The sequence below is a fragment of the Rhizopus microsporus genome (assembly GCF_002708625.1).
Source record: "Rhizopus microsporus ATCC 52813 unplaced genomic scaffold scaffold_31, whole genome shotgun sequence".
Classification (NCBI taxonomy): Eukaryota; Fungi; Mucoromycota; class Mucoromycetes; order Mucorales; family Rhizopodaceae; genus Rhizopus; species Rhizopus microsporus.
The window spans coordinates 26,234-47,526 of NW_019671946.1; the positions used below are offsets into that span (position 1 = coordinate 26,234).

A 21,293-nucleotide genomic window follows, 5' to 3' on the forward strand; every position below is an offset into this window, starting at 1 on the left:
ACAACCTGAACGGTTGAATAAAAGTATATCTGTGAATAAAGCCTAAAGAAGAGGCAGCACCCGTCGTTCAAGTTATATTTGTAGTAAAGATCATCTTATGTCACTGTATTCACTAAGCTGTTTGATTCCACGCCAAAGCCAATGCCAAATGCTATGACAGCATAAGTTTATTGAACCTGAAAAAAGGACGTGATTTTATTGATTAAATGAATTTTGATAAATGAACAACAATAATCTCTTTCACTTTTTGCTCTTCTTTTTGCTTCAAATGAAAAGACACTCTACATCATCCAGCTCGGAAAGGCTTTCAAAAGTCGCAGAGCTAAAAGAACGTAAAGCACTCAATCCTGTTAATTATCTGTCAATGTTTAACATTATTTTGGTATAGGTACAGTAACGCCAACTCAAGACGAATATCATTCCAGCACAGTAAATCAATAAAGTGTCTTCTCTTCCTCGAGTGCACCAGAGCTATCGAAAAAAGTACAACAAAAGATTGATAAGCAAAATGCACTTTTAAAATTCAAAACAGAACAAAAGACTCTAAAGGAAGTCAAGTGCCCCTCATGTGGATTGACGTCACATGCACGATCAACGAGCAACTTGTCCCCAAGCAAGAAAGCAAAAGGCCTGTTTGCAATCCTGATGAAAGAGTTGAAAGCTTTGCAATTAAGACTTCCTTACCTAATGTTTGTAACAATCGACAACTTGTGCAGCATATCAAAAATCTAGCAGATCATACCACCAAAAATTTGTTTGTGGGGTCCTTCTTTGCCAATTTCGTCTTCATCAAACTGCTTGATGATGGTCAGGCTATTCCAATTATTGAACAAAGTTTATTCACAAATATATTTGCGGCAATGACTGGAAATGGATAGAGAGCACCAAACTATCTCAAAGAATACTTCACTCTTTTCTGTGAATTGACAACTGTAGACCGCGACTCTTTAAAAAGTATAAACTATTCAAGTATTCTTTCCATCGCTGGTAAGCAATACGAAGTCCTGGTTAGAAACCACATTCACGAGACACACGGACGAAGATCGATAACATGCTTTCTGAATATGATGTCTGACAACAATTCAAGTAATTGTTGTAAAGAGCTCCCAGTGGCTTCCAGAAAAACCTTGGCATATTTCATTTACAAACAAAACCAAGGTTCAGAGCCACCTTGGTCATCGTCTGCCCCATGCAGTAGCTACTATAAAGGAATCACTGGAAACATAGCAAACATGTGGTCTAAATACCAGCCAGATCAATGTGATTCCGATACACTTTACTCAAAGCCTCGCCTGTTTTTCAAGTGGTTCTATTTTCTGTTGCAAGAAGTGCAAAAAAAAAAAAGTTTTTATTATAGAAAACGTACCCTCAAGAGTCTCTTCCAAAGCATATGTGTGTCGTAAGCTCAGAAAGTTTCTATTCACTGGTGCTTTGAGCAAAAAGAAGCTTAATTCTTTAAGAGAAGAAACACTGCGGTCAATCAATTCCAACAAGACATTTGCCCTAGGGAAAAAACTAGCCAAGCTTACTCCTCAACAAGTATCAGTTGTTCAAAGTTTTATTGATACAATTAAAACAAGAATACTAGATGGCACGTTGACTCCTGCTAAATACACTGACAAAAGAGGATGTCATTTTTTTCTATTGCGCCTATACATTCCGTTCAGACAAAATCAATCTAAATTGGTGCTCAAGCTTTTTGGAGGCTGGTGAAACAATGTGGCATACCAAATTACCCGAAAAGGAAGAAAAGCGAATCTGATTTGACTGATTTTTACTATCATTTGCTAAATGTTTATTTTCAAATCCTCATCAACAAAACCCACAATTCACCATCAATTTCAATTTCTTCTCACAAACTATATTTTTCTTATATTTCCGGTAAGATGTCATTATCATATTCAGCTTGTCTCTAAACTAGCGTCTTTTTTCTTATCTGGAGTTCATTTTTATCTTGTACAAAGCAGGTAAGCAGTTCGTCTAAACTTACATTTTGATCCGTCTAACATCGTCTGGATTTGAAATAGAAACACTGTACAAAAGGTACAATAATGACGTCTTATGAATACCATCTACAGGTAAATAGGCAATAACTTTCTCAAATAATCTAGCGATAAACTCTTGTGAGCCATCGCTCTACTATATATATATATATATATATCTGGATAATAAAGCATATACCTTTAACTCAACTCGAGGCTAGCTCTGCGTTGTAGTGTTAGTCATTAAAGAACCACAAATTGGCTTTATTTGGCCAGCATTTGATCAAAAAGATAATCGACTTTTATGTAAAAGGTCCCATCCGCAATTCTTTTAGTTATGCCTATCTAAAGGTGCGATATTCATGATTCGTACTCATAGGATAGGGGTCTCTTTGTTGTTAATCCTCATTTTGCTTTGTAATTTTAAAGCTATTCATAGTAAAGATTTCATTGCAGATACATTTATAAAATGATCATGACAAATGAAAAGTATCAACAATAACTTCTAATAAAGCGTCCAAAGGTACTGTTTTTTCTTATAATTTTAACCGCTTTTTGATACGTCTTTGTATTGCAATACATTTCTTTATGGTAACTATATTCTTTTGTTATACTTAAAATTGGTAATGTTTATTGATTATAACTTGCATATAAATCAATCCCATATCAAAAACAAATACGTATATATTGCTTAGAAATCATTTTACTGTCTTGTATACAAAACAATTGGGGGAGAGAAGGATAGGTTTAACAGTCAAGAAATACCTCAATCAAAGATGTATTAAATTATACTGACTGAAATTTAGAAAAATAGAACCATTAGAATGGTTTAATACTTAGGAGAGTAACTGTAAAATTCTATTTAAAAATAAATATTCCTGTATCTTTTTTTTTTTTTTTTTCATATTTTCAACTCAAATTTAAATGCTTTACTGCTTAAAGGTTAAGAAATATTTTATTTCTACCAAGAATATATTTCAATTTTGTTCATTTATATAAAACAGACCAGAGCCAGTGTCTTGTGTAAATAATAAGGACTAAAATAAATAATATTTGTGTTTTGTTATTATTTGTTTTTGTCTTTGATCTTATTTACATGACCATCCAGTAGTAAAAAGAAGCATAAAAGCCCTTTGAAATAACCATAATAAATAAATTATGACAATAGACTCAACATGAGTACCAAAAGACAACTCATTAACTACAAGATCAACTTGTAGGGACAAGGATCTCTTTATTTTTAATGACAACTCTTGCTTTCTCATAAAAGCTCAGCGTGTGTTAAAAATTAAGCTATAAAAAGACCATAAATATTTATACAACAGAGTTCAATTTCATCTACTAAAAATTCTCTTCTATCTGCTTTTATGATTTTACTTTAAATCTCTCTATAGCTGCAAAGTGCAAGTAACTGCTTAACAGCAACAAAGTCTTGTCTGAACAGGGAGTTTTCATAGTCAGATTTTATATTGTATGAAATTGAAAAGAACAGCTTGTTTTAAATACTACAAAATCCAAGTTTGAATAAAGTGAATAAATGAAGAGTAAAAGGGGGAAATATAGACACTCCTTCCCTTTTGTAAACTCGAGCCTTTTTTGGCTAAAGTAAATACTTTATTTTGCTGAGCAGATCTAAAAATAGTCAAAAAGGAGACTAGTGACGGTAGTGAACCGACTGATCCTTTTGCTTTATTCTCTTTCTCTCTCTTATACATCAAGTACGTTTGGTAAAAGTAAATCTCTCAAAATAATAATGAAAAAATAGCTAGTAAATCGTTGTACTATCAGCTCTTTATCAGATGTAAAACGTTTATCGATGAAAGTAGAAATCTATGACATCGTTACTGCACATGTTGTATTTTTAAGCTTTAAGTTAATGATATGTTTATTTATCTTTCCAAGCAGACACAAGGAAAGACGTATCATGATCCTCCAGTTCGTTCATGTCAGCGCAAAAGTCTTTGAGCGATCTGTACTTATTGAGTAGTAGCTTTTTATAAACTTCTGTGAATGATTCATCAGCTTGATCTAAAAGGTATAGTCGTAACATCATTTTAAACAAGATATGTTCAAGTGCTTTATGTGTATGCATTAAATATGATTAGATAAGGCGGATGATCGTATTAATATAAGATTTACCTTTATTATCGCCTTCAAATGTGATCTGCTTCTCTTTATCTACCTTCAAGCTTATTGAAATCTCTTCATCTTCCTTTAGCAACTTTAGCCATCCTCTCATCTTTTTTAACTTCTCTTGTCTACTCGCGTCTTTGTGTAATTGATTCTTTAGTTGTTTATATTCTAATCTCTCATCATCTTCTTCTGCTTCATTCATCTTTTGTTTGATATAATTAGACACGTCCATCTTTAATCGTGCATCCTCTGTCCTATACTGTCGTTGCTCCTCTTCTCTTTGCTGTTTGGCTTCCCTTACTCTTTTTTGTCGTTCAATTTCTTCTAATATAGCTTGCTGACTGGCTATTTCTTCCACCTTTTGACGCTTTGCTTCTTCCTCATACTATCAAACGTGTTACCACTGTTATCGTTCTTCTCCTTATACTTACTTTGGCTTCTAATCTTCTACTTCTCTTCTTGGGTATCTGTTCTAATTCCTTTGCTCTTTTTAATCTTGCCTCTTGCTTCAGTTTAGCTGCCTCTCGTGATTTTATCCTGGCAATCATCTCTTCTCCCAGTTCAATAATCTTTTCTGATAATTCTCGTGCTTTCCTTTTAGCAGTTCTAAATGACTCTACAATGCGCTCCCAGTCTTCTAGATTTGAGCAGACCTATGATAAATAGTATTGGTTATCTACAGACAATACTTCGGTCTATCCTTACAAGTTCAAACGTAAACTGATTGTTTGTTATTTCTTTTAAGCCTTTTTTCCCATTCGAAACAGGTATCTCTCTATAAAGTCGCGTATCTATAATAATTGGATGTTCATGTGTTTCATATCATGCTATATATGTATGTATGTATACCCCCAAAATACCAATAATTCCATCCAGCGTCATCTTTTCCTAGTGGTGCAACTCTCTACGACAAATAGAGCTTAATGTGTTTTGCTTTATATGTATCAATTGATTCTTACCAACTCATTCACATCCATTGAATTTTTCCAAGCCAAAAAGTCCTCACTATTGTTTTCCAAGTGTGCCTCTTCGATTCTCTTCAATAGTTGAATTCTATCGACGACATGAAGTTTTTGAAACTTGGGACCAAATTCAGGGAACAGAGTAAATAAGTATTGCTCGTAGTTGTCGGGATTGATTGCTCGACGCTGATTCGAACTCAAGAGTGGTGTTAGTACATGACACATGAATTGTTTCAAGAATTCGTTTGATTCCTGCTGCATCATTGCATTTTCTAACTGTTCAATGTTCAATGAAGAAAGCTCGAAATAGTCTTGAAAGAGAAAAAAGAATTGAAATGTAGAAAGAAAGAGCCATGAGGAACGAAGTATTTGTTCTATAATGAATCAATGGTGAATCATTTTGTCTTTTTTTGTTGTTACTTTTCTTTGTTTTTTACCTGGTGATGAGTTTTCTGTCACTGAAATGGTTAGTTTATCTTTTGAAGATGAACGATTTGTTTTATTTAAGCCCTTGAGATCGTTGGATTCTTCCTTTCTAGGTAATTCTTTGTTGGTTTTACGTGCAGGCATTGTATAAATTGATTTATTTTTTTTTAAAAAAAGAGAAAACACGAACCTGATTCCAAAAGTATCGCGTTTGCGCGCTACTTTTCATATAGCGACGACACGTGACTCAAGGCAGTAATCAGTATAGTTTAATGATGCATCCAACACAGCCATGGTCGATATACTATTGATTCTATTTTAAACAAAGTCATGCTCTTTACGTGTCAGGGTTCTAGAACCGGGAAAAGGGTAAACGAGATACGGCTAAAGAAGTGAAGAGAACTCCGTTTGAACCAATCACTGAGACTCAAAAAAAGAGATCGCCAAGGAGATCAAAATACCAAAACATGTGATTGATACGCCCATGGTTCGATCCCTAACAAAATACTTTATTAGGGATTATTTATAAGGCAATCTAAAAATTGCAGCAATTATTATCTTAAAATCAAGTGGATAATGGTGGCCCTAGACAACGACACAGTTACAAGTGAAAAGCTCAATGACAAGTTTACTGTACCACGTGAGCTGAAGTTGAGTTTCTAGACTTTCCCCATTCAGCAGGTTTTTGTATTTTGATAGATGTAACATTCGGGTCTACCTTTGCATTGATTAATCCAATGAAAATGTCTAGCATTCAATCTCTTTAACCAAAATAAGTTTGGTTAAATGATTAAAGGGGATAAAAAAAAGTGAGGATAGTGAAGACACAGCTTAGATGTTATAGTCTAAGCTTCCTTGAGGGTTAAAAATAACCTTTATAAGTTTGTTACAGAGACGGTTACACTGTAATGTTTAACGGAAAAGAATGAGCACTTGTCTAAAGAATAAGAGAAACTATAAAAAGAACATTATTTAAAAGTGGAAAGTTGCATGATACTGTGAGACATGAAATGATGAGCGCCACAACGTATAATCTCTGCTTGTTGTTCTTTTAATATTTTCTGCTTGGCTGACTTTATTAGGATATGATACACATGCGAAAAAGAGAATAATAAAAAGACTAACAATACATAGGCCCTCTGTTTAAGAAAAACAGAGAAAAAGAAAAATAGTAATAAATATTTATTCCTCCGATATAGGACACATGTTTAAACAAACACATGGTAAAAGAAGAAATAGTTTATCAATTCAAGACTAGCTTATACAAAAGAAGGGTTCTTGAGCTACACCGGTTGAAGCTTCTTTGACAGGTCCAAGGCAGTAATAAATTTGAACTTCAGTAAATGAAGAACAGTTGCTCACGACCAAGAAAAGGAAATTGACCTACTTGATTAAATGACCGACAGCTTATTTTGTGTGCGAAAGAGTGTTGCTCCACTTTGCCCTCCCCCTCCCCTTTTTTATTTATTTGTAAAAGGTTATTTAGGATAAAAATAAACACTTGTGAATTCAAATCTTTTTCTTTCCTTTTTTCTTTTCTTTTCTTTTCTCTTTTTTTTTTTCCTTCTTTCCTTTCTTCCCCAGTTCTCCACACTTTCCTTTTTATTTTTTATACATTTTTTTTATTTTTTTTTTCGAGTTATGGCAACTGAACAAGGTCCAACCTTAAGAACCTCTCCTTCTTCAACTAATATTTATAGTAGATATCAACTACCATCTTCATCTACTACAACTACAGCTACTACCGCGAGTATTATATCAGATAAAGATGATGACATGGTTGTTGATTATAAACGAAGCTATACTATCGACAATCTAAGTTCACTCGCCTATTTTACGTCTACAGATATATTACATCCTGAATTGACTCCTTCAGCTGCCATTCGAGATAGATACTATCAATCAACTCGCTATTTGCAAAACAATAGTGACATGGATGAGGAGGACATTATATATGAAGAGGATCATATCGCTGGTGACATTCTTGATTATCGCCCTGGCGAAAGCGAACTTTGCACAAAACCAGAAGGTGCTCCAAGTATCTATAGCGTCGGTGACTCTGTCATCTCACTACACACAGAGTATAATGATGATGCCAATTCTATTACCAGTATTCGAACCGTCGATGATCGCTTACAAGGAAGATCCACCACATTGGGAAGCAATCTGAATTCATTCGCTGTCAAAACTGCTAAAAAGGTATCAAGATCCGGAACCTTATTTCGTTCGAAAAACGGTCAATCGAAATCAGAAGAAAAGAAGAAGCTGGAGCCCTTTGTACCTGTGCGTGATAATTACTCTAGAACTGATAACTCAAGTGTAAAGACAACCGGAGGCATGAGCTTACTGTCCAAACTGTCAAAGTCAACCGCACCTATGCGAGCAAAACTATCCGCTCTCTCTGCATTTTCTTCAAGTAAGAAAAAAGAACAGGACAAGGGGATATGTGTGTAGAGTAATAACCTTAATTATAGAACATTCTCGAGATCATCATTCATTATCATTCAATGGAAGGAAACGCGTTGCGGAGAGTGTTTATAATATGCCGGTCTCAGTCCCGTCTTCAGTGACGTTGACTAGACCTCTGTATGGACCTCGCATGAACAGCAACGGATCTCACTCGAGCACACATCATTTTCCTCGTTCTCTATCTGCCTCATCCTCTGCTTCATCTTCTTCCACTGCCAATATGATCGTGTCATCTACCCTCGTCGAAGAGCCAGCTTCACTACCCATGATCAAAGAACGTCTGCCATCGATCTACCCAGCCCTGTTATCAAAAGTAGCAGAAGCTTTCAAAGAATCCATCGTTCTTTCAACCAAGACAAAAGATAGTATCAAGTATAAAGATGTTTTTGATGGCAAAGAAGCCGTGGTACGTTTTCTCTTGGGGGCACAACGGGAGCCAAGTGTAAACTCTAATTTTATTGCTGTAGGACAAATTGTGCGGATTGATTAAATCAAGTGATCGTAATCTGGCCCTTTTATTAGGTCGAGCTTTGGACGCACAAAAGTTCTTTCACGATGTCAACTATGAACACAGGCTACGGGACTCAAGCCAAGAGTTATACCAGTTTAAAGAGAATGTAAGGCCTATCAGTGGATTATTTTATCCTCAGCAACAGGTGCTGTCTGATCTGAGAAGTGACTCGGCCTCTGAGCTGAATGTTGGACAAGAGAGCTCAGAAGAGTCTCTGCCCACAGGTGTATTTACTCTCTTGACAGATTGTTACTCTCCTACATGTACACGAGATAAACTATGTTATTCCGTAAGGTGTCCTCGCAGACAGGAACAGGCCAAGAAGAATGCCTCCAAGAGCCATTCTCGCGAAGCGAGTCAGTCCTATATGATCGCACAACAGCAAGAGGATAGATTATGGATCAATACAGTACCACAATCTTTACTAGACACATTAACCAAGGATGAGAAGAAGCGCCAGGAAAATATATTCGAGCTTATCTATACAGAAAAAGATTTCGTTGACGACCTGCGCTACATGAAAGAGGTAACGTGTGTATTTGTTATGGAAAGGGTGAATATTAAAACACGAGTTATAGTATTGGATTGATCCTTTACTGGATGAGAACTCTGAGGTGACAGGAGACAGAGAAAGTTTGGTGAAAACCATCTTTTGGAATGTCATGGAGGTGTATCAAGTCAATTCAAAACTCTCACAAGCACTGCTCGAACGCCAATCTTCCAATAAAATTGTCGATAAAATTGGTGATATTATGCTATCTCACGTTGCAAACTTTGAGCCTTTTGTCACATATGGAGCTCATCAAATCATTGGAAAATACGCATTCGAAACCGAAAAGTCAACGAACCCTTCGTTTGCTGAATTTGTAAACATGACCGAGCGTTTGCCTCAGTCACGTAAACTGGAATTAAACGGATACTTGACCAAGCCAACAACACGTCTGGGCAGATACAATTTGCTCCTGCGTGAGATCCTCAAACATACGCCAAAAGACCATCCAGATCAAGAAACGATTCCAAGAGTAATGACTATCATTACGAAATTCTTATCAGATGTCAACAAAGAAACAGGGAAAACTGAAAATAGATTTAATCTACAACTTTTGGATGAACGTTTAATCAACAAGCATATCTCTAGTCTAGTATGTATTACTACTATTATCTTGGAAGCTCTGTTTTTTTTTTTGGTTTTTTTTTTCTTAAACAACATCTTGTAGGATCTTGATTTACAAGCAGACAATCGACAGATTATTATGAAAGGCACCTGGAAGAAAGGTTCAGGACCAGAGTCATCAGATGTCCTTGTTTATTTATTAGATCATTGTTTGCTCATTATAAAACCGAAGCAAAATGAAGAAAAATACAAACTTTATCGCAAGGTAATAATAGATTGTTATAGAGTTAACCTATTAAAAATCATCCCGTAGCCTATACCACTTGCCTTACTGTCCATCTCTTTCCCTGATCAGACAAAAAGAGCCAGTACGATTATACCTTTAGGAAGACCAAGCAACGTGTCTTCCAGTCCAACAGATACTATCCAAAATAATTCCACCACTATATCAAGTACAACATCAGTAACAAACCACAACAATAAAAATGGATACCCTATTTCATTTGTGCATCTTGGCAAACAGAGCTCTGGCCCCATGACACTGTATGCGCCTACCTTGACAGGTAGAAAGCAATGGGCAGACAAAATTGAAGGCCAAAGACGAGCATTGGTTGAAAAGCACAAGGTGTTTAATGTACAACCTATCAACGAGAGCTTCTTTAGTGCCTTCAACAAGGTGAACTGCATCGCTGTGTTTGGTAAACTTTTTATTTTCTTTTTTTTTTCTTTTTCTTTTTCTTTACTTACCTTACTATAGAAAATGGAAAGTCGCTCGTCTTGGGTGGTGATCAAGGTGTCTATCTCAAAAAGGAAGGTAGTGGAGATGAGCTCATCCGTATCTTGGCAATGGACAAAGTGTCACAGATTGATATTATTGAACAATCCAACCTCATCCTGGTCTTGGCAGACAAGATCTTATACGCATACTCACTGGATACTCTCCTTTCTACAGAAACTGGCATCAAACGCGGCCGAAAGATCAGCAGCCATGTTTCATTTTTCAAAGTCGGAAAGATATGGGACAAGTCACCTGCTGCCATTGCCGCTGCTGTTGCTACTGCTACAACTGAGGAAGAAAAAAATGAGCTGCAAAATGGTGTGGAAAAGACGTTGGTGTGCTTTGTTCGATATAGTGCCATGTCTTGTACGATTCATGCCTTGGAGCCATATGAAAACACAGAGTCAAAGAAAAAGCACAAACATAAAAACTTTGGTCGATTGATCAGAGGAAATAATGAAGCATTCAAAGTCTACAAGGATCTGTATATGCCTGGTGAAGCTTCATCTATACAGTTTTTCAGAAATATAATATGTGTTGGTAGCGAGCGAGGCTTTCTCATGGTCAATTTGAGTTCTGCCGAAGTACAAAGTAAGTCACTTTCTGATAGATAGATACATATACTTAAACTTCTTTAGGTGTGTTGGATCCAAACGATGACAGTAATAATGCTCTTCTCGCTCAACATGAGTACATGAAACCGATCTCGATGTTTAGACATAAGGACGGAAATATACTTTTGTGTTATAACGGTAAGTGTCATTAGATCACACTTACATATGGCACTAATACACTATGTAGAATTGGCATTCTACATTGATAAAAAGGGCAAACGAGTGCGAAAAGACTGGTGCATCTCTTGGGAAGGAAGCCCTACTGCATTTTCATTCAGATTCCCCTATGTTGTGGCATTCAATGCCAATTTTATCGAAGTTAGACACATCGATACTGTAAGTAGTATTGTTTGCTATGAATATTCTTCATTAACACATTTCCTTAGGGTGATTTGCTACAGGTCATACCGGGGAACAACATTCGCTGCCTACGTCCAGATTCAACAGACAGAATTCATGGCGTGATGGATGATCGCCTTGCAGGATCTGAAGTCATCTTTGAGCTCAAGTTGGTTGATCCTCATCGTAGAAAGATCAGCATGGTGAAGAATAGAAACAAGACGTTCAATAAGCAGTGATGTTCCTCTCCCTCTCTCTTTTTAATTTATTAAGTTATTTGTATTATGTCTCTCTCTTTTTTTAACAGCGTTTTCAGCAGCGTCTGATGATATGCAGCCTAAATAAACCCCTCATCCTGTCTCATAATCTCCTACAAGTGTGCTCTTTCTCCCTGACTGGACATGCTATATAATGACTCTTTATAGTATAAACGCTTCTTGCATAATTTATTGAAAAGAAAGTAATTAAAACGAGTGATCATTTAAGACTGATTTTGCCTAACAGCATCTATGAATGTGTTAATAAAAACAAATTTATCAATATGACAATTATTTACCAAAGTAATGGTGTTCCATAGCTTCTTTAGCCGTAAGACGTTCTTGGTGATCATATCTTAATAACTTGTCCAAAAAGTCAAGTGCGTCTTCTGAAGCAAATTCTTGATTGTCTGCAGTAATAAATTTGGTCCATGGCTTACGAAGATGTCTACCCAAAATGTTGTCATATTCAGGATCAAGCTTAATACTGTATTTTGCGGTATATCTAAAAAGGTCATCTGTACCGAGCACACGGGCAATCTTTACTAATTGATCATAGTTGTCATGACCATGGAAGAATGGTTCCTTACGGAAGATCTAGGATTGCCATGTGTCAGTTCTGTACACCATTCATGTTCAATCTTCTTACCATGCTAGCAAACATGCAACCATAACTCCACATATCCAAGCTATAGTCGTATTCTTGAAAGTCTACCAAAAGTTCAGGTCCTTTAAAGTATCTCGATGCGACACGAACATTATATGCAGTTCCTGCGTGATAAAATTCAGCTAATCCCCAATCGATCAAGCGTAACTAAATGACATAGAGTATGTGTGAACCAAGGCTCTCCTTCTTTTCTCTCTCTCTTTTTTGTTTACCTCTTTCTTTTCATGGTCAATCATCACATTATGAGGCTTCACATCACGATGCATAATACCTTTTGAATGGCAATAATCTAAAGCCTGTTTAAAGTGTGATGTGTGTGTGTCAATGATACATCATGTTACAGTGTAAAATTACCTTTAATAGCTCATACATGTAGTATTGGATATCATAAACTGTAAATCGTGGATAAAGGATTTTAAAGTCGGTGTTATTGACGTATTCAAAGATGATCGCAGGTGTCTTGGACTATACATAATATTAAACATCTTGCAGAGTGATTTAATTGCACTTACAATAGGGTCGCGAACAATATCCAAAAGACCCACAATATTGGTTCCTCCTGCCAAGTTTTGAAGAATTTTAATTTCACGCTTAATCTTTTTCTTTTTTACGGGCTTCAATGCTTTGATGACACATTTTTCATTGTTGGTAATGTTGATGCCTTGAAAGACTTCAGAGTACTTGCCACGACCCACTTTACGAATAATTTCATATTTTTCTTGGTTGCTATATTCAAAGAATTATTACTTTTGTTCCCCTTGTTTTTTTTTTTTTAATTTACCCCCATTCCACTTGGAGATTATCATAATCCCAGTAGCTTGCTGGCATCTTTGCATTCACGTCAGCATAGCACCTGGCTATGCTTTTATATTTTGTGGCATTCGTAGATGCGCTCATATTTTTCGAAAAGAGGGAAAAAAAGCTTATTTTGAAGAAGAGATTATTATAAAAAAGTGGTGAAACAAAGAGTTTAAAGGCGGACTCTTGGGTTGAACGGAGAAAGAGTTGAGAGAAAGAGAAGCAGAGAATGAGAGGGGAAAGAAGAAAAAAAAGTGGTGCTTGAAGTCACACACGGACTTTGAATCAATGCTTTCACACACCGTTTTTATTGTATACACAGGGTATGGCTTGATATCACCAAGTTGGCGACGTAGTTTCAACAAGATGCATAGACTCTGATGATCTATGGGCATACAAATCATGTATATTTTCTTCTCCATTAAACATATGCTTTATGTGTATATATACATACATACGCGGTCTTAATGTCATGTTCAAGTGTGCTTGGATACCAACAGTTCTCTAATCGCACGTTGCATAACTTGAGTTTGTTGATCAATATCAAATCCATTCTGAACAATATACTTTATAATATTCTTGGCAGTCATGGATCGATCCTGTGCATTCAATAGACGATATATTCCAGCAGCACATCCACCACTATTGACATCTGCTCCCATATCCAATAAAAGATGAACGACCGCTTCTTGTTCGTAAATGATTGCCTTTTTCAACAAAATCCCTTCTCTCATGTTGATGATACTGTCTATGTCATCTGATAATATTTCTTTCAACAAAAATCGCACAATCTGAATATATCCTCGTTTACATGCTTCAATCAGCAACCAGTCATGATCAAATCGAGGATCAACGCCACCAAGGACTATTAAATTCCTTAGAATCGAAATATCCTGCAGCCGAATAGCAGCATATCGAGCACAAAAGTTGTCATGAATTGTTGCTGAAGCGCCTGCTTTCAATAAGGATTCAGCCACAGAGGCATGACCTTCGTGAACAGCACTTGCCAATGATGCGTCTGTATTTGCATGAACATCTGCTCCCCTTTCCAAAAGATAATTTACTAATTCTGGGAAACCCGTGTATGAAGCGCACCTTAGCAGCAGTTCATCATCAAAGTGTAAGTCCAGCTTGTACTTTTGATCAAAATGCTTCACTAGATCCAGATGGTTGTATACAGTTGCCATACGTAAAGCACTTCCATGAGCATATGGCTGACTAAGATCTACATGAAACTCATCGACGAGAATATCTACCACATCCACAGCTCCACATGCAGCAGCCATGCTTAGCAAAGTTGAAGTATTGGCAAGGTTATCTGCTACCACAGCTGCAATAATCCAACGACAGACATCAACCTCTTGTGTTTCACAGGCATGTCTATAAAGCCAAAACTCGTCTGCGGTTGTATCGCAGTGAAGATGTTTGATGAGATGTTCAATAACTGGTAGACAAGCTATTCTTCGTTTCATCGATCGTTCAGACAGTGCTGCTTCTCTCCCGTATCGGAATACCAAGTACTTTGCTCTCAGCAGACAGGATTGACCCATTTGCCAAAAGTGTCGACAAGTAAGTACTAAAGCTGGATTCTGTGCATAAATAAAGATGTTTGTTTGAACTTCTACGGGTAGTGTTAATAAGCAGCACCTTTGACTCATTTCTATCGTATACATTTTAGTAAGGTTTTCTTGCATTTACTGTATTAATTAACGAGGGAAAAAAGACAATGAGAGAAAAGTTAAAGCACAGCCCATTTTCTGTTTTCTTCCTTTTTTTTTTTTAGGTTTCTTTATTGTTTAAACAATACATTTGAGAATGTTGCTTTCATCAAACAAAAGAAGTTGTTGTCTATTTGTGCCAATAAAAACAGGTAAATATACCAACACTGTTTGGTCTTCTTTTGATTGTTTATAATAATGACATAGGTGTTTATCTTATTACTACCATTGGACTGGTATTTCTTAGTGCCATGGATACAGTTTACACATTTAATAACCTCTTATAATAGTTGAACAAACTATCCGGATTTTATGGACTTATTTCATTAGAATACAGCGATCCATTTGCTGTCTTGGCACATGCTTATTCACTAATAGCTCTATTCATCTTTTCTATTGGTCTCTATGGCATTAACAACGTAAGACAACAAGACAAATACATATAAAAGATATTAATTATGCAACAACAGAATCATCATACTCTCATACGATCCTATGCTATCTTTTATTGGGTTGACTTTGTCATTAGTTCATTGATGACAGTCTATTTTGCCTTTCAATGGTTCATCTTTACGGATCATAGCTTACCCGAGATAGCCGATGATGCTGATAAAACAAGACAACATGATGATATATTCAAGACTGAAAGTATTGTCAGTATCACTATTCTATGCGTCATACGCATGGTTCAAGTAAGTTTATCTATATTTCTTTTTTAAATGTACTCATGACTTTATCCTAGATCTATTTTGCTTGCATCATCACTGAATATTACTTATCATTAAATAAGATAAAGTATTCAAAAATTACAGCAGTAGTAGACGAAGAGATGAGCATGACTGAAACAAAGCAAGAAGCAGCATAAACCCATATTTATTATGAAGCATATATCAACAATAAAGGCATTTTTACATACTACTCAAGAACCGTTTATAAATATGCATCACACTAGCAATGAATGCCTCTAAATGAATAATCTCCTTTTTGCCCATACGTAGACGATGTTCCTATACAAAACATGAGTACAAGACAATAATCATCATCGTGTGGTTACATGAAAGGCAGCCTTTTCTAAAATTTGCAGCTTAAGTGAAGGATCGACTTTGTCAAGGAGATAAAATGTCAATTTCTTAATGATCAAACTGGGTTGAATACACTTGATAATCAAATCATATAAATGTTGTCGAATAGCTAATAATCGTTGTGGAGACTGTTCTTGTAGGATCATGTCGGCAATTTTTGAAATAGCAATCTCCCAATCCAGAGGATCAACTTCAGTTACTTTACTCAAATCAGAGCTATAAACACAAATAAGCATATACCATTAATAATAATAAAAAACTTACTGTCTAACAGCAACACTTTCTAATGCCAACAAGGCAGCTCGCATATTCCTCTCACTGTGTTCAGCAATATGCATAGCCAATTGCTTCGGTAGACGAAGGCCCTCCTTATTAGCTACATGTAAAAGTGCACCAACGACTTGATCTGTTTCTGGTCGTGCTACACGCATCAAAAGACAACGAGATCGTACAGGAGCAATGATTTTTCCGAGACCATTACAGCACAATATAAGACGCATCGACGCTGTGTACTTTTCCATGGTTCGACGAAGGGCAGCTTGTGCTTCTCTTGTCAGTTCATCTGCTTGATCAATAATAACAACTATGATAGATATGAGTATCCGCTATATATATATATATATATATATATCAATTGCATATGCATACCCTTAAACTGGTGTCTAGCATTAGCGTCAACCTGTTGAGTTTGAGCAATGCCCTTGATGACATCTTGAACAATAACACGATCGTACATGCCTAAATCACTAAATATCCATGTTAGTTTTCTCTCTTTTTACTCTTTTTAAAAAGAATATATATACCTTGGATTAAGTTCCAAGTGATAATTACTCGAAACAACAGTAAAGATCATCTTTCGGTTGGACGAAGTAACAAATTGTCGTTGTTCTACTTTCAACTATAGGATCGTCAATATATAATTCAAATGTTTTCCTTGATTTACTTTTTCTGCTGAAGGTCCATAGATCTCTCTTAGTACAGCAGCTATACGCGTCTTTTTTCCTGCTCCAGGTGGTCCATAAAATAGTAAATGAGGAAAATTGTCTGAATTAGCCTATCGAAAGAACAAAAAAGAGATAGTCTTTAGTGTGATTTATTAACCCACAGCTTTAAGCAATTACTAGCTTCTTTAGGTGAGTTGATAGTTCATTGTGATATGTAAGTTGATCAAGTGATTTAGGTTTATATTTATCAGCCCAGAGACTCATGTTGTAGTTGTAATAAAAATGAGAAATAGGCACACACACACGCGTGATAATAAATATTTTTGTGGGCGCGTCAATTTCTAACACATTGTTTCTCAAAAGTGACGGTTCATTTCGATCAGTCCTATTGTACTTTTCAATGCTTCTCAATTTGTACGACGCTTCTTATTATTACTAAAACTACCTTTTCATCTATTTTGACGCGCCGTCTTTTTGTGAAAAGATTCATAAAAGTAAACACTACATGCATCAGTAAATAGGCTAATGCTACGGGTACTTCCTTGGGGCGCTACATTTGGAGTCACTATACAACTCCACACTACCAAAGCCTCTGCCTAACCTAAGACTGTCCAGCTCACTCTCTCTGATATAAAATACGAATATATCATAATTTGCACGTGAGCTAAGTGGCCTTTGTTGATAGAACTGACAGCATAAAATTAGAATAAATAACAGTATTTCTTTTCTATCTCTTTCTTCCTGAAAAGAAACAAACCAAGATGGGGACATTATAAAGTCTTGTTTAGCGTGGCGCCACACATTGGATAGTTTTGTTGGACTTTTCAAGATTATACTAAAAAATTGTCTGCTTCATTGATGATTATATACAATGGGTTTAAAACCATAAACGATACGTTATCAGCGATCCAATCTTGCAAGAGTCAAATACTTCCAGTAATTCATTCTGATGATACTTTTCTTCTTCTTCCAACCCTAAAATTAAGCAAAGCTACCACATCGAAAGCATTAGAATCAAGTGGCAGCCTATAGCCTTCTTATATGTATTACCCCCTTTTTTTTCTCTTTTTTTTTTTTATTGGTTAATTAATCATGAAGTAAAAAGTTAAAATGAAATGGTCAAAAAATCAGTCGGTTATCTATCCGTCAATCTAAATAAAGGATCAAACTTACATTATGTTCTTCAAGTCATTTCACAAAGAAATAAAACATTTTCATATTGATTTGCAATGCAAAGCGAGTCAAACAAGAACTGTATAGCAATTATCTAGCTTACAACAGTTATAGTCAACCTCAGTCATCGTCTTTTCCTTACAAACATACCAGAGAAACGGATCTACCAGGGAACAACTTTTATTCACAACCCACAACAACAGCTGGTAATGGATACTTTGATTATATACTTACCTGAGGATCAATAAAAGAAGAGAATAATAGATTAAGAGAACGAAGTGGAATCGTAAGGCAGAATATATATTTTTTGTAAATCAAAGACTAAATAAAATCATGACTACAGTCAAGATTTGCAATACTCATGAAAAATGTTGAGGAATTATCAAAACTTTCAGATAAACAAGAGGAAGCAGCCAAGAAGGAGGAGCAAATTATTCAAGAAATAAATAAAGTCTATACAGAACAGGCACACAGTAACTTAAATAATATCGTGTTTTTATAAGCTTTAATCTGTTGAATGAAAAAATGCAGAAACTGGAAGAGACAATAGGCAAGCTTGTAGAAGAAGATCCAGATACGCCAGTCAAATCAGGTTCTAAAGAGATATTTGAATTCAAGTCAAGACGTAAAGTATTCTTTAATATTCTTATGAGCAACAATAAAAGATTACAACTAGTAAAAAAGTTTAAATAGGAAAACAAAATCCTAAGCGAACTTACCGGGTTGGCCATTAAAGAAACAAGAACAAAACAGAATGGCGCTCAGTATGTCTGTAATCTTAGTGGGCCCAATGGATGTAAGTAAATTATATACGTAAAAAAAAACAAAACAAAAAACAAAAAACAAAAAACACTCTATTGACATACTCTCATGTAGCATTAGACTTTTCGCTATTCATTCCTAACCAGAAAGATAAGCGAATACTATATTTTCCTATACTCAAAAGGCAACGAAATACCTCTATATTTCCTCATTTACCAGACTATCTTCGAATCGATATTGAGTTTAATAGAGATCAATTGAGCAGATTCTTTTGGAGATCCTTAGCTGCACTCTATAAACAAGAAACAAATGAAGAAAATGGAGAATAAGCTAGTATAAACATGTAGCTAAGAACAATCCAGATTGGCTGTGCCTTTGGAGGCTAAATAAAGCTTTATTATCATCAATACTTGCTCTATACTCCTGTAGTGATATTTTATATATTTATTAAACCCAAGTGGACACGTAGTATTTTTATACTAATTTTGCCCAGGCCAGTTCAAAGAATGAAGGAAGTATATAAAAACCCCTCTGGGCTTGAAGGTAAAAATGTTGTGGCTTGAAGAAAGGGGCAGAGAAGTGGATCTCAGAAAGGGAAGCTATTGGGAGAACAGTAAATGGAGCTCATGTCTCTTTGACGGGAAAGAGCTCAGGGAAGTCGCCACAATCAATATATCCTTTGTTAGCAAAGAAAATAGCTACATGACCTTTGAAGTAATCGAGAGCATGAAGGGTACGACACAGAAACTGACCACGTGCGGCAGTCGTCCTGTTCGCTTCGTCCCAGTCGTCGTAATCGAGATCACGGAGGTTCGAGGGATCTAGGACTAACTATTTCTTTTATATCCCATTCTTTTGCTTCTCGTGGCTCTCTTTTATTATTATTTGTTGTCTCATTTGTTCTCGAAAATTATCAGTGTACGAATAATTTATGAATAAAATGTAGTTCCTTACCCTTCTTCTTCATTTAGTAGATGGTAAAACATGATATAGTGACAAGCTGTTAAACTCCTTCTTTTACTGATAACAATAACCTCTATGATCTACTATAAATTTGATACACTTTATTTAAATAATGTTTATGCTTGAACTTTAGCGTTATAAAATGGATAATCTGTGTACCCTACTGCATCATGGGTATAAAAAGTAGGACGATGGTAAGGATTTAATGGCCAATTATTGCGAAGACGCTCTGGTAGATCAGGGTTTGCAATAAAAGCACGGCCAAAAGAAATGAGTACATCATGTTGTTGAGCATATTCCAATGCCTTTTCACGCGCAATAGAGAAACCACCAGAGGCAATGAATGTACCCTTCCATATCTTTCGGAAAGGCTCCAGTGAATCGCCTGAAATGGAGTCAACATCAGCGTCGACATCAAAGCGACGCTCAATGAAATGAATATAAGCCAAGTTGGGATGATTCTTTTGTAACTGAGAGGTCAAGTAGCTCCATGTTTCCACAACAGTGTCATCTCTTACATCGTTAAAAGATCCGCCTGGCGAAAATCGGATAGCAGTGCGGTCTTCGCCAATGGCTTCAGCTACGGCATTAACAATTTCAAGAGCAAAACGAGCACGGTTCTCGATACTTCCACCGTATTCATCCGTTCGATTATTGCTATTGGAGTTGATGAACTGGTCGATAAGGTATCCATTAGCACCATGCACTTCGACACCATCAAAACCAGCCTCAATTGCATTTAAAGCAGCCTGCTTATATAACTGAATCACATCCTTAATTTCAGACTTGGTCAATGGACGAGGCACTTCATAATCAGCATCTCCCAAGAAAGGGTTTTTCCCGGCAATAGGAATATTAGAGGCAGAAACGATTTGTTCACCATTAGGCATAAATGTACTTGACGTTGCGCGACCACCATGCCAAAGCTGCACAAAGAACAAACCACCCTTCTTATGCACAGCTTCTGTTGCTAATTTGTAGCCTTCGATCTGCTCCTTTGTAAAGATACCCGCTATACGTGGATATGGGCCTGCTGATTTATGAATGGCGGTTCCTTCAGTGATAAGAAGACCACCAGAAGAGGCTCTTTGTCCATAGTATTCAGCAACCAATTCCGTAGGCACACCTTCAAGAGTACATCGGAAGCGACCTGTTGGAGCCATAACAACACCATGTTCCAATTGATATCTTCCCAGCTTGACAGGACTGAATAGAGTTGTAATAGTCATAGTTTTTGAAATAACACTTTGTAAACTACAGAACAGCAAAAGGTGCCCAGCTTTTATATTGTATAAAATGAAGACTTGATTATTAATTCCTTTTAAGTATAGAAATGATATATTTTAAGCATGATTTGTCAGACTCCATAGTCAATACTACATCTCAAGAATACTTTTTATCTCGCGGCCATTTACTCCATATTTCACTGTCTTTATCCCTACCTCCCCCCTTTTTTTTCTTTTCAAACATATACATAAACATATCAAGGCACTGTATCTATATGGAGCTTTGTTTATCAAATCATCCAATGAAAGGGAGTATGCTTAAAACCGGACATCCTATAGCAACGCACGGAAGATTTTAGCCGTTGTTACACTGGA

At 36.2% G+C, this 21,293-nt stretch overlaps 10 protein-coding genes across 10 annotated transcripts; 5 read left to right on the top strand and 5 right to left on the bottom strand.

The window, feature by feature from the left end:
- Positions 1-566: 566 nt before the first annotated feature.
- Positions 567-878, top strand: RHIMIDRAFT_242338 (uncharacterized protein; the record flags this gene model as incomplete). Its single annotated transcript, XM_023609753.1, has 1 exon — positions 567-878. The coding sequence occupies one exon, from the start codon at positions 567-569 to the stop codon at positions 876-878; it is 312 nt and encodes a 103-aa protein (XP_023461390.1).
- Positions 879-3,867: 2,989 nt separating this feature from the next.
- On the bottom strand, positions 3,868-5,695 carry RHIMIDRAFT_316565 (uncharacterized protein; the record flags this gene model as incomplete). Its single annotated transcript, XM_023615061.1, has 7 exons — positions 5,515-5,695; positions 5,075-5,451; positions 4,965-5,019; positions 4,821-4,906; positions 4,547-4,768; positions 4,122-4,500; positions 3,868-4,010 (listed from the first exon to the last, which is right to left on the bottom strand). The coding sequence occupies exons 1-7, from the start codon at positions 5,645-5,647 to the stop codon at positions 3,868-3,870; spliced, it is 1,395 nt and encodes a 464-aa protein (XP_023461391.1). The 5' UTR covers positions 5,648-5,695.
- A 1,348-nt stretch (positions 5,696-7,043) lies between these two features.
- Positions 7,044-8,422, top strand: RHIMIDRAFT_95519 (uncharacterized protein). Its single transcript, XM_023615924.1, has one exon. The coding sequence runs from the start codon at positions 7,145-7,147 to the stop codon at positions 7,955-7,957; it is 813 nt and encodes a 270-aa protein (XP_023461392.1). The 5' UTR covers positions 7,044-7,144; the 3' UTR covers positions 7,958-8,422.
- Positions 8,238-11,567, top strand: RHIMIDRAFT_209007 (uncharacterized protein; the record flags this gene model as incomplete). Its single annotated transcript, XM_023607102.1, has 10 exons — positions 8,238-8,378; positions 8,440-9,009; positions 9,062-9,625; positions 9,701-9,862; positions 9,911-10,295; positions 10,355-10,602; positions 10,684-10,966; positions 11,014-11,127; positions 11,177-11,325; positions 11,376-11,567. The coding sequence occupies 10 exons, from the start codon at positions 8,238-8,240 to the stop codon at positions 11,565-11,567; spliced, it is 2,808 nt and encodes a 935-aa protein (XP_023461393.1).
- Positions 11,568-11,809: 242 nt separating this feature from the next.
- Positions 11,810-13,149, bottom strand: RHIMIDRAFT_242341 (Pkinase-domain-containing protein; the record flags this gene model as incomplete). The annotated part of the gene is made up of 7 exons (XM_023609754.1): positions 11,810-11,835; positions 11,885-12,182; positions 12,235-12,399; positions 12,465-12,548; positions 12,607-12,717; positions 12,765-12,978; positions 13,034-13,149. The coding sequence occupies 7 exons, from the start codon at positions 13,147-13,149 to the stop codon at positions 11,810-11,812; spliced, it is 1,014 nt and encodes a 337-aa protein (XP_023461394.1).
- A 377-nt stretch (positions 13,150-13,526) lies between these two features.
- On the bottom strand, positions 13,527-14,723 carry RHIMIDRAFT_249017 (ankyrin; the record flags this gene model as incomplete). The annotated part of the gene is made up of 1 exon (XM_023610578.1): positions 13,527-14,723. One exon carries the CDS (start codon positions 14,721-14,723, stop codon positions 13,527-13,529), a length of 1,197 nt encoding a protein of 398 aa, XP_023461395.1.
- A 142-nt stretch (positions 14,724-14,865) lies between these two features.
- On the top strand, positions 14,866-15,633 carry RHIMIDRAFT_242343 (uncharacterized protein; the record flags this gene model as incomplete). Its single annotated transcript, XM_023609755.1, has 5 exons — positions 14,866-14,920; positions 14,976-15,004; positions 15,059-15,187; positions 15,239-15,460; positions 15,511-15,633. 5 exons carry the CDS (start codon positions 14,866-14,868, stop codon positions 15,631-15,633), a joined length of 558 nt encoding a protein of 185 aa, XP_023461396.1.
- Positions 15,634-15,676: 43 nt separating this feature from the next.
- On the bottom strand, positions 15,677-17,058 carry RHIMIDRAFT_208941 (DNA clamp loader; the record flags this gene model as incomplete). The annotated part of the gene is made up of 7 exons (XM_023607096.1): positions 15,677-15,775; positions 15,823-16,066; positions 16,115-16,433; positions 16,499-16,596; positions 16,654-16,748; positions 16,794-16,904; positions 16,972-17,058. The coding sequence occupies 7 exons, from the start codon at positions 17,056-17,058 to the stop codon at positions 15,677-15,679; spliced, it is 1,053 nt and encodes a 350-aa protein (XP_023461397.1).
- A 1,434-nt stretch (positions 17,059-18,492) lies between these two features.
- RHIMIDRAFT_242345 (uncharacterized protein) lies at positions 18,493-19,058 on the top strand (the record flags this gene model as incomplete). Its single annotated transcript, XM_023609756.1, has 3 exons — positions 18,493-18,597; positions 18,661-18,763; positions 18,844-19,058. The coding sequence occupies 3 exons, from the start codon at positions 18,493-18,495 to the stop codon at positions 19,056-19,058; spliced, it is 423 nt and encodes a 140-aa protein (XP_023461398.1).
- Positions 19,059-19,690: 632 nt separating this feature from the next.
- On the bottom strand, positions 19,691-20,957 carry RHIMIDRAFT_231713 (12-oxo-phytodienoic acid-like protein). The gene has a single exon (XM_023607704.1). It carries the CDS (start codon positions 20,919-20,921, stop codon positions 19,809-19,811), a length of 1,113 nt encoding a protein of 370 aa, XP_023461399.1. The 5' UTR covers positions 20,922-20,957; the 3' UTR covers positions 19,691-19,808.
- Between the last annotated feature and the right edge of the window lie 336 nt (positions 20,958-21,293).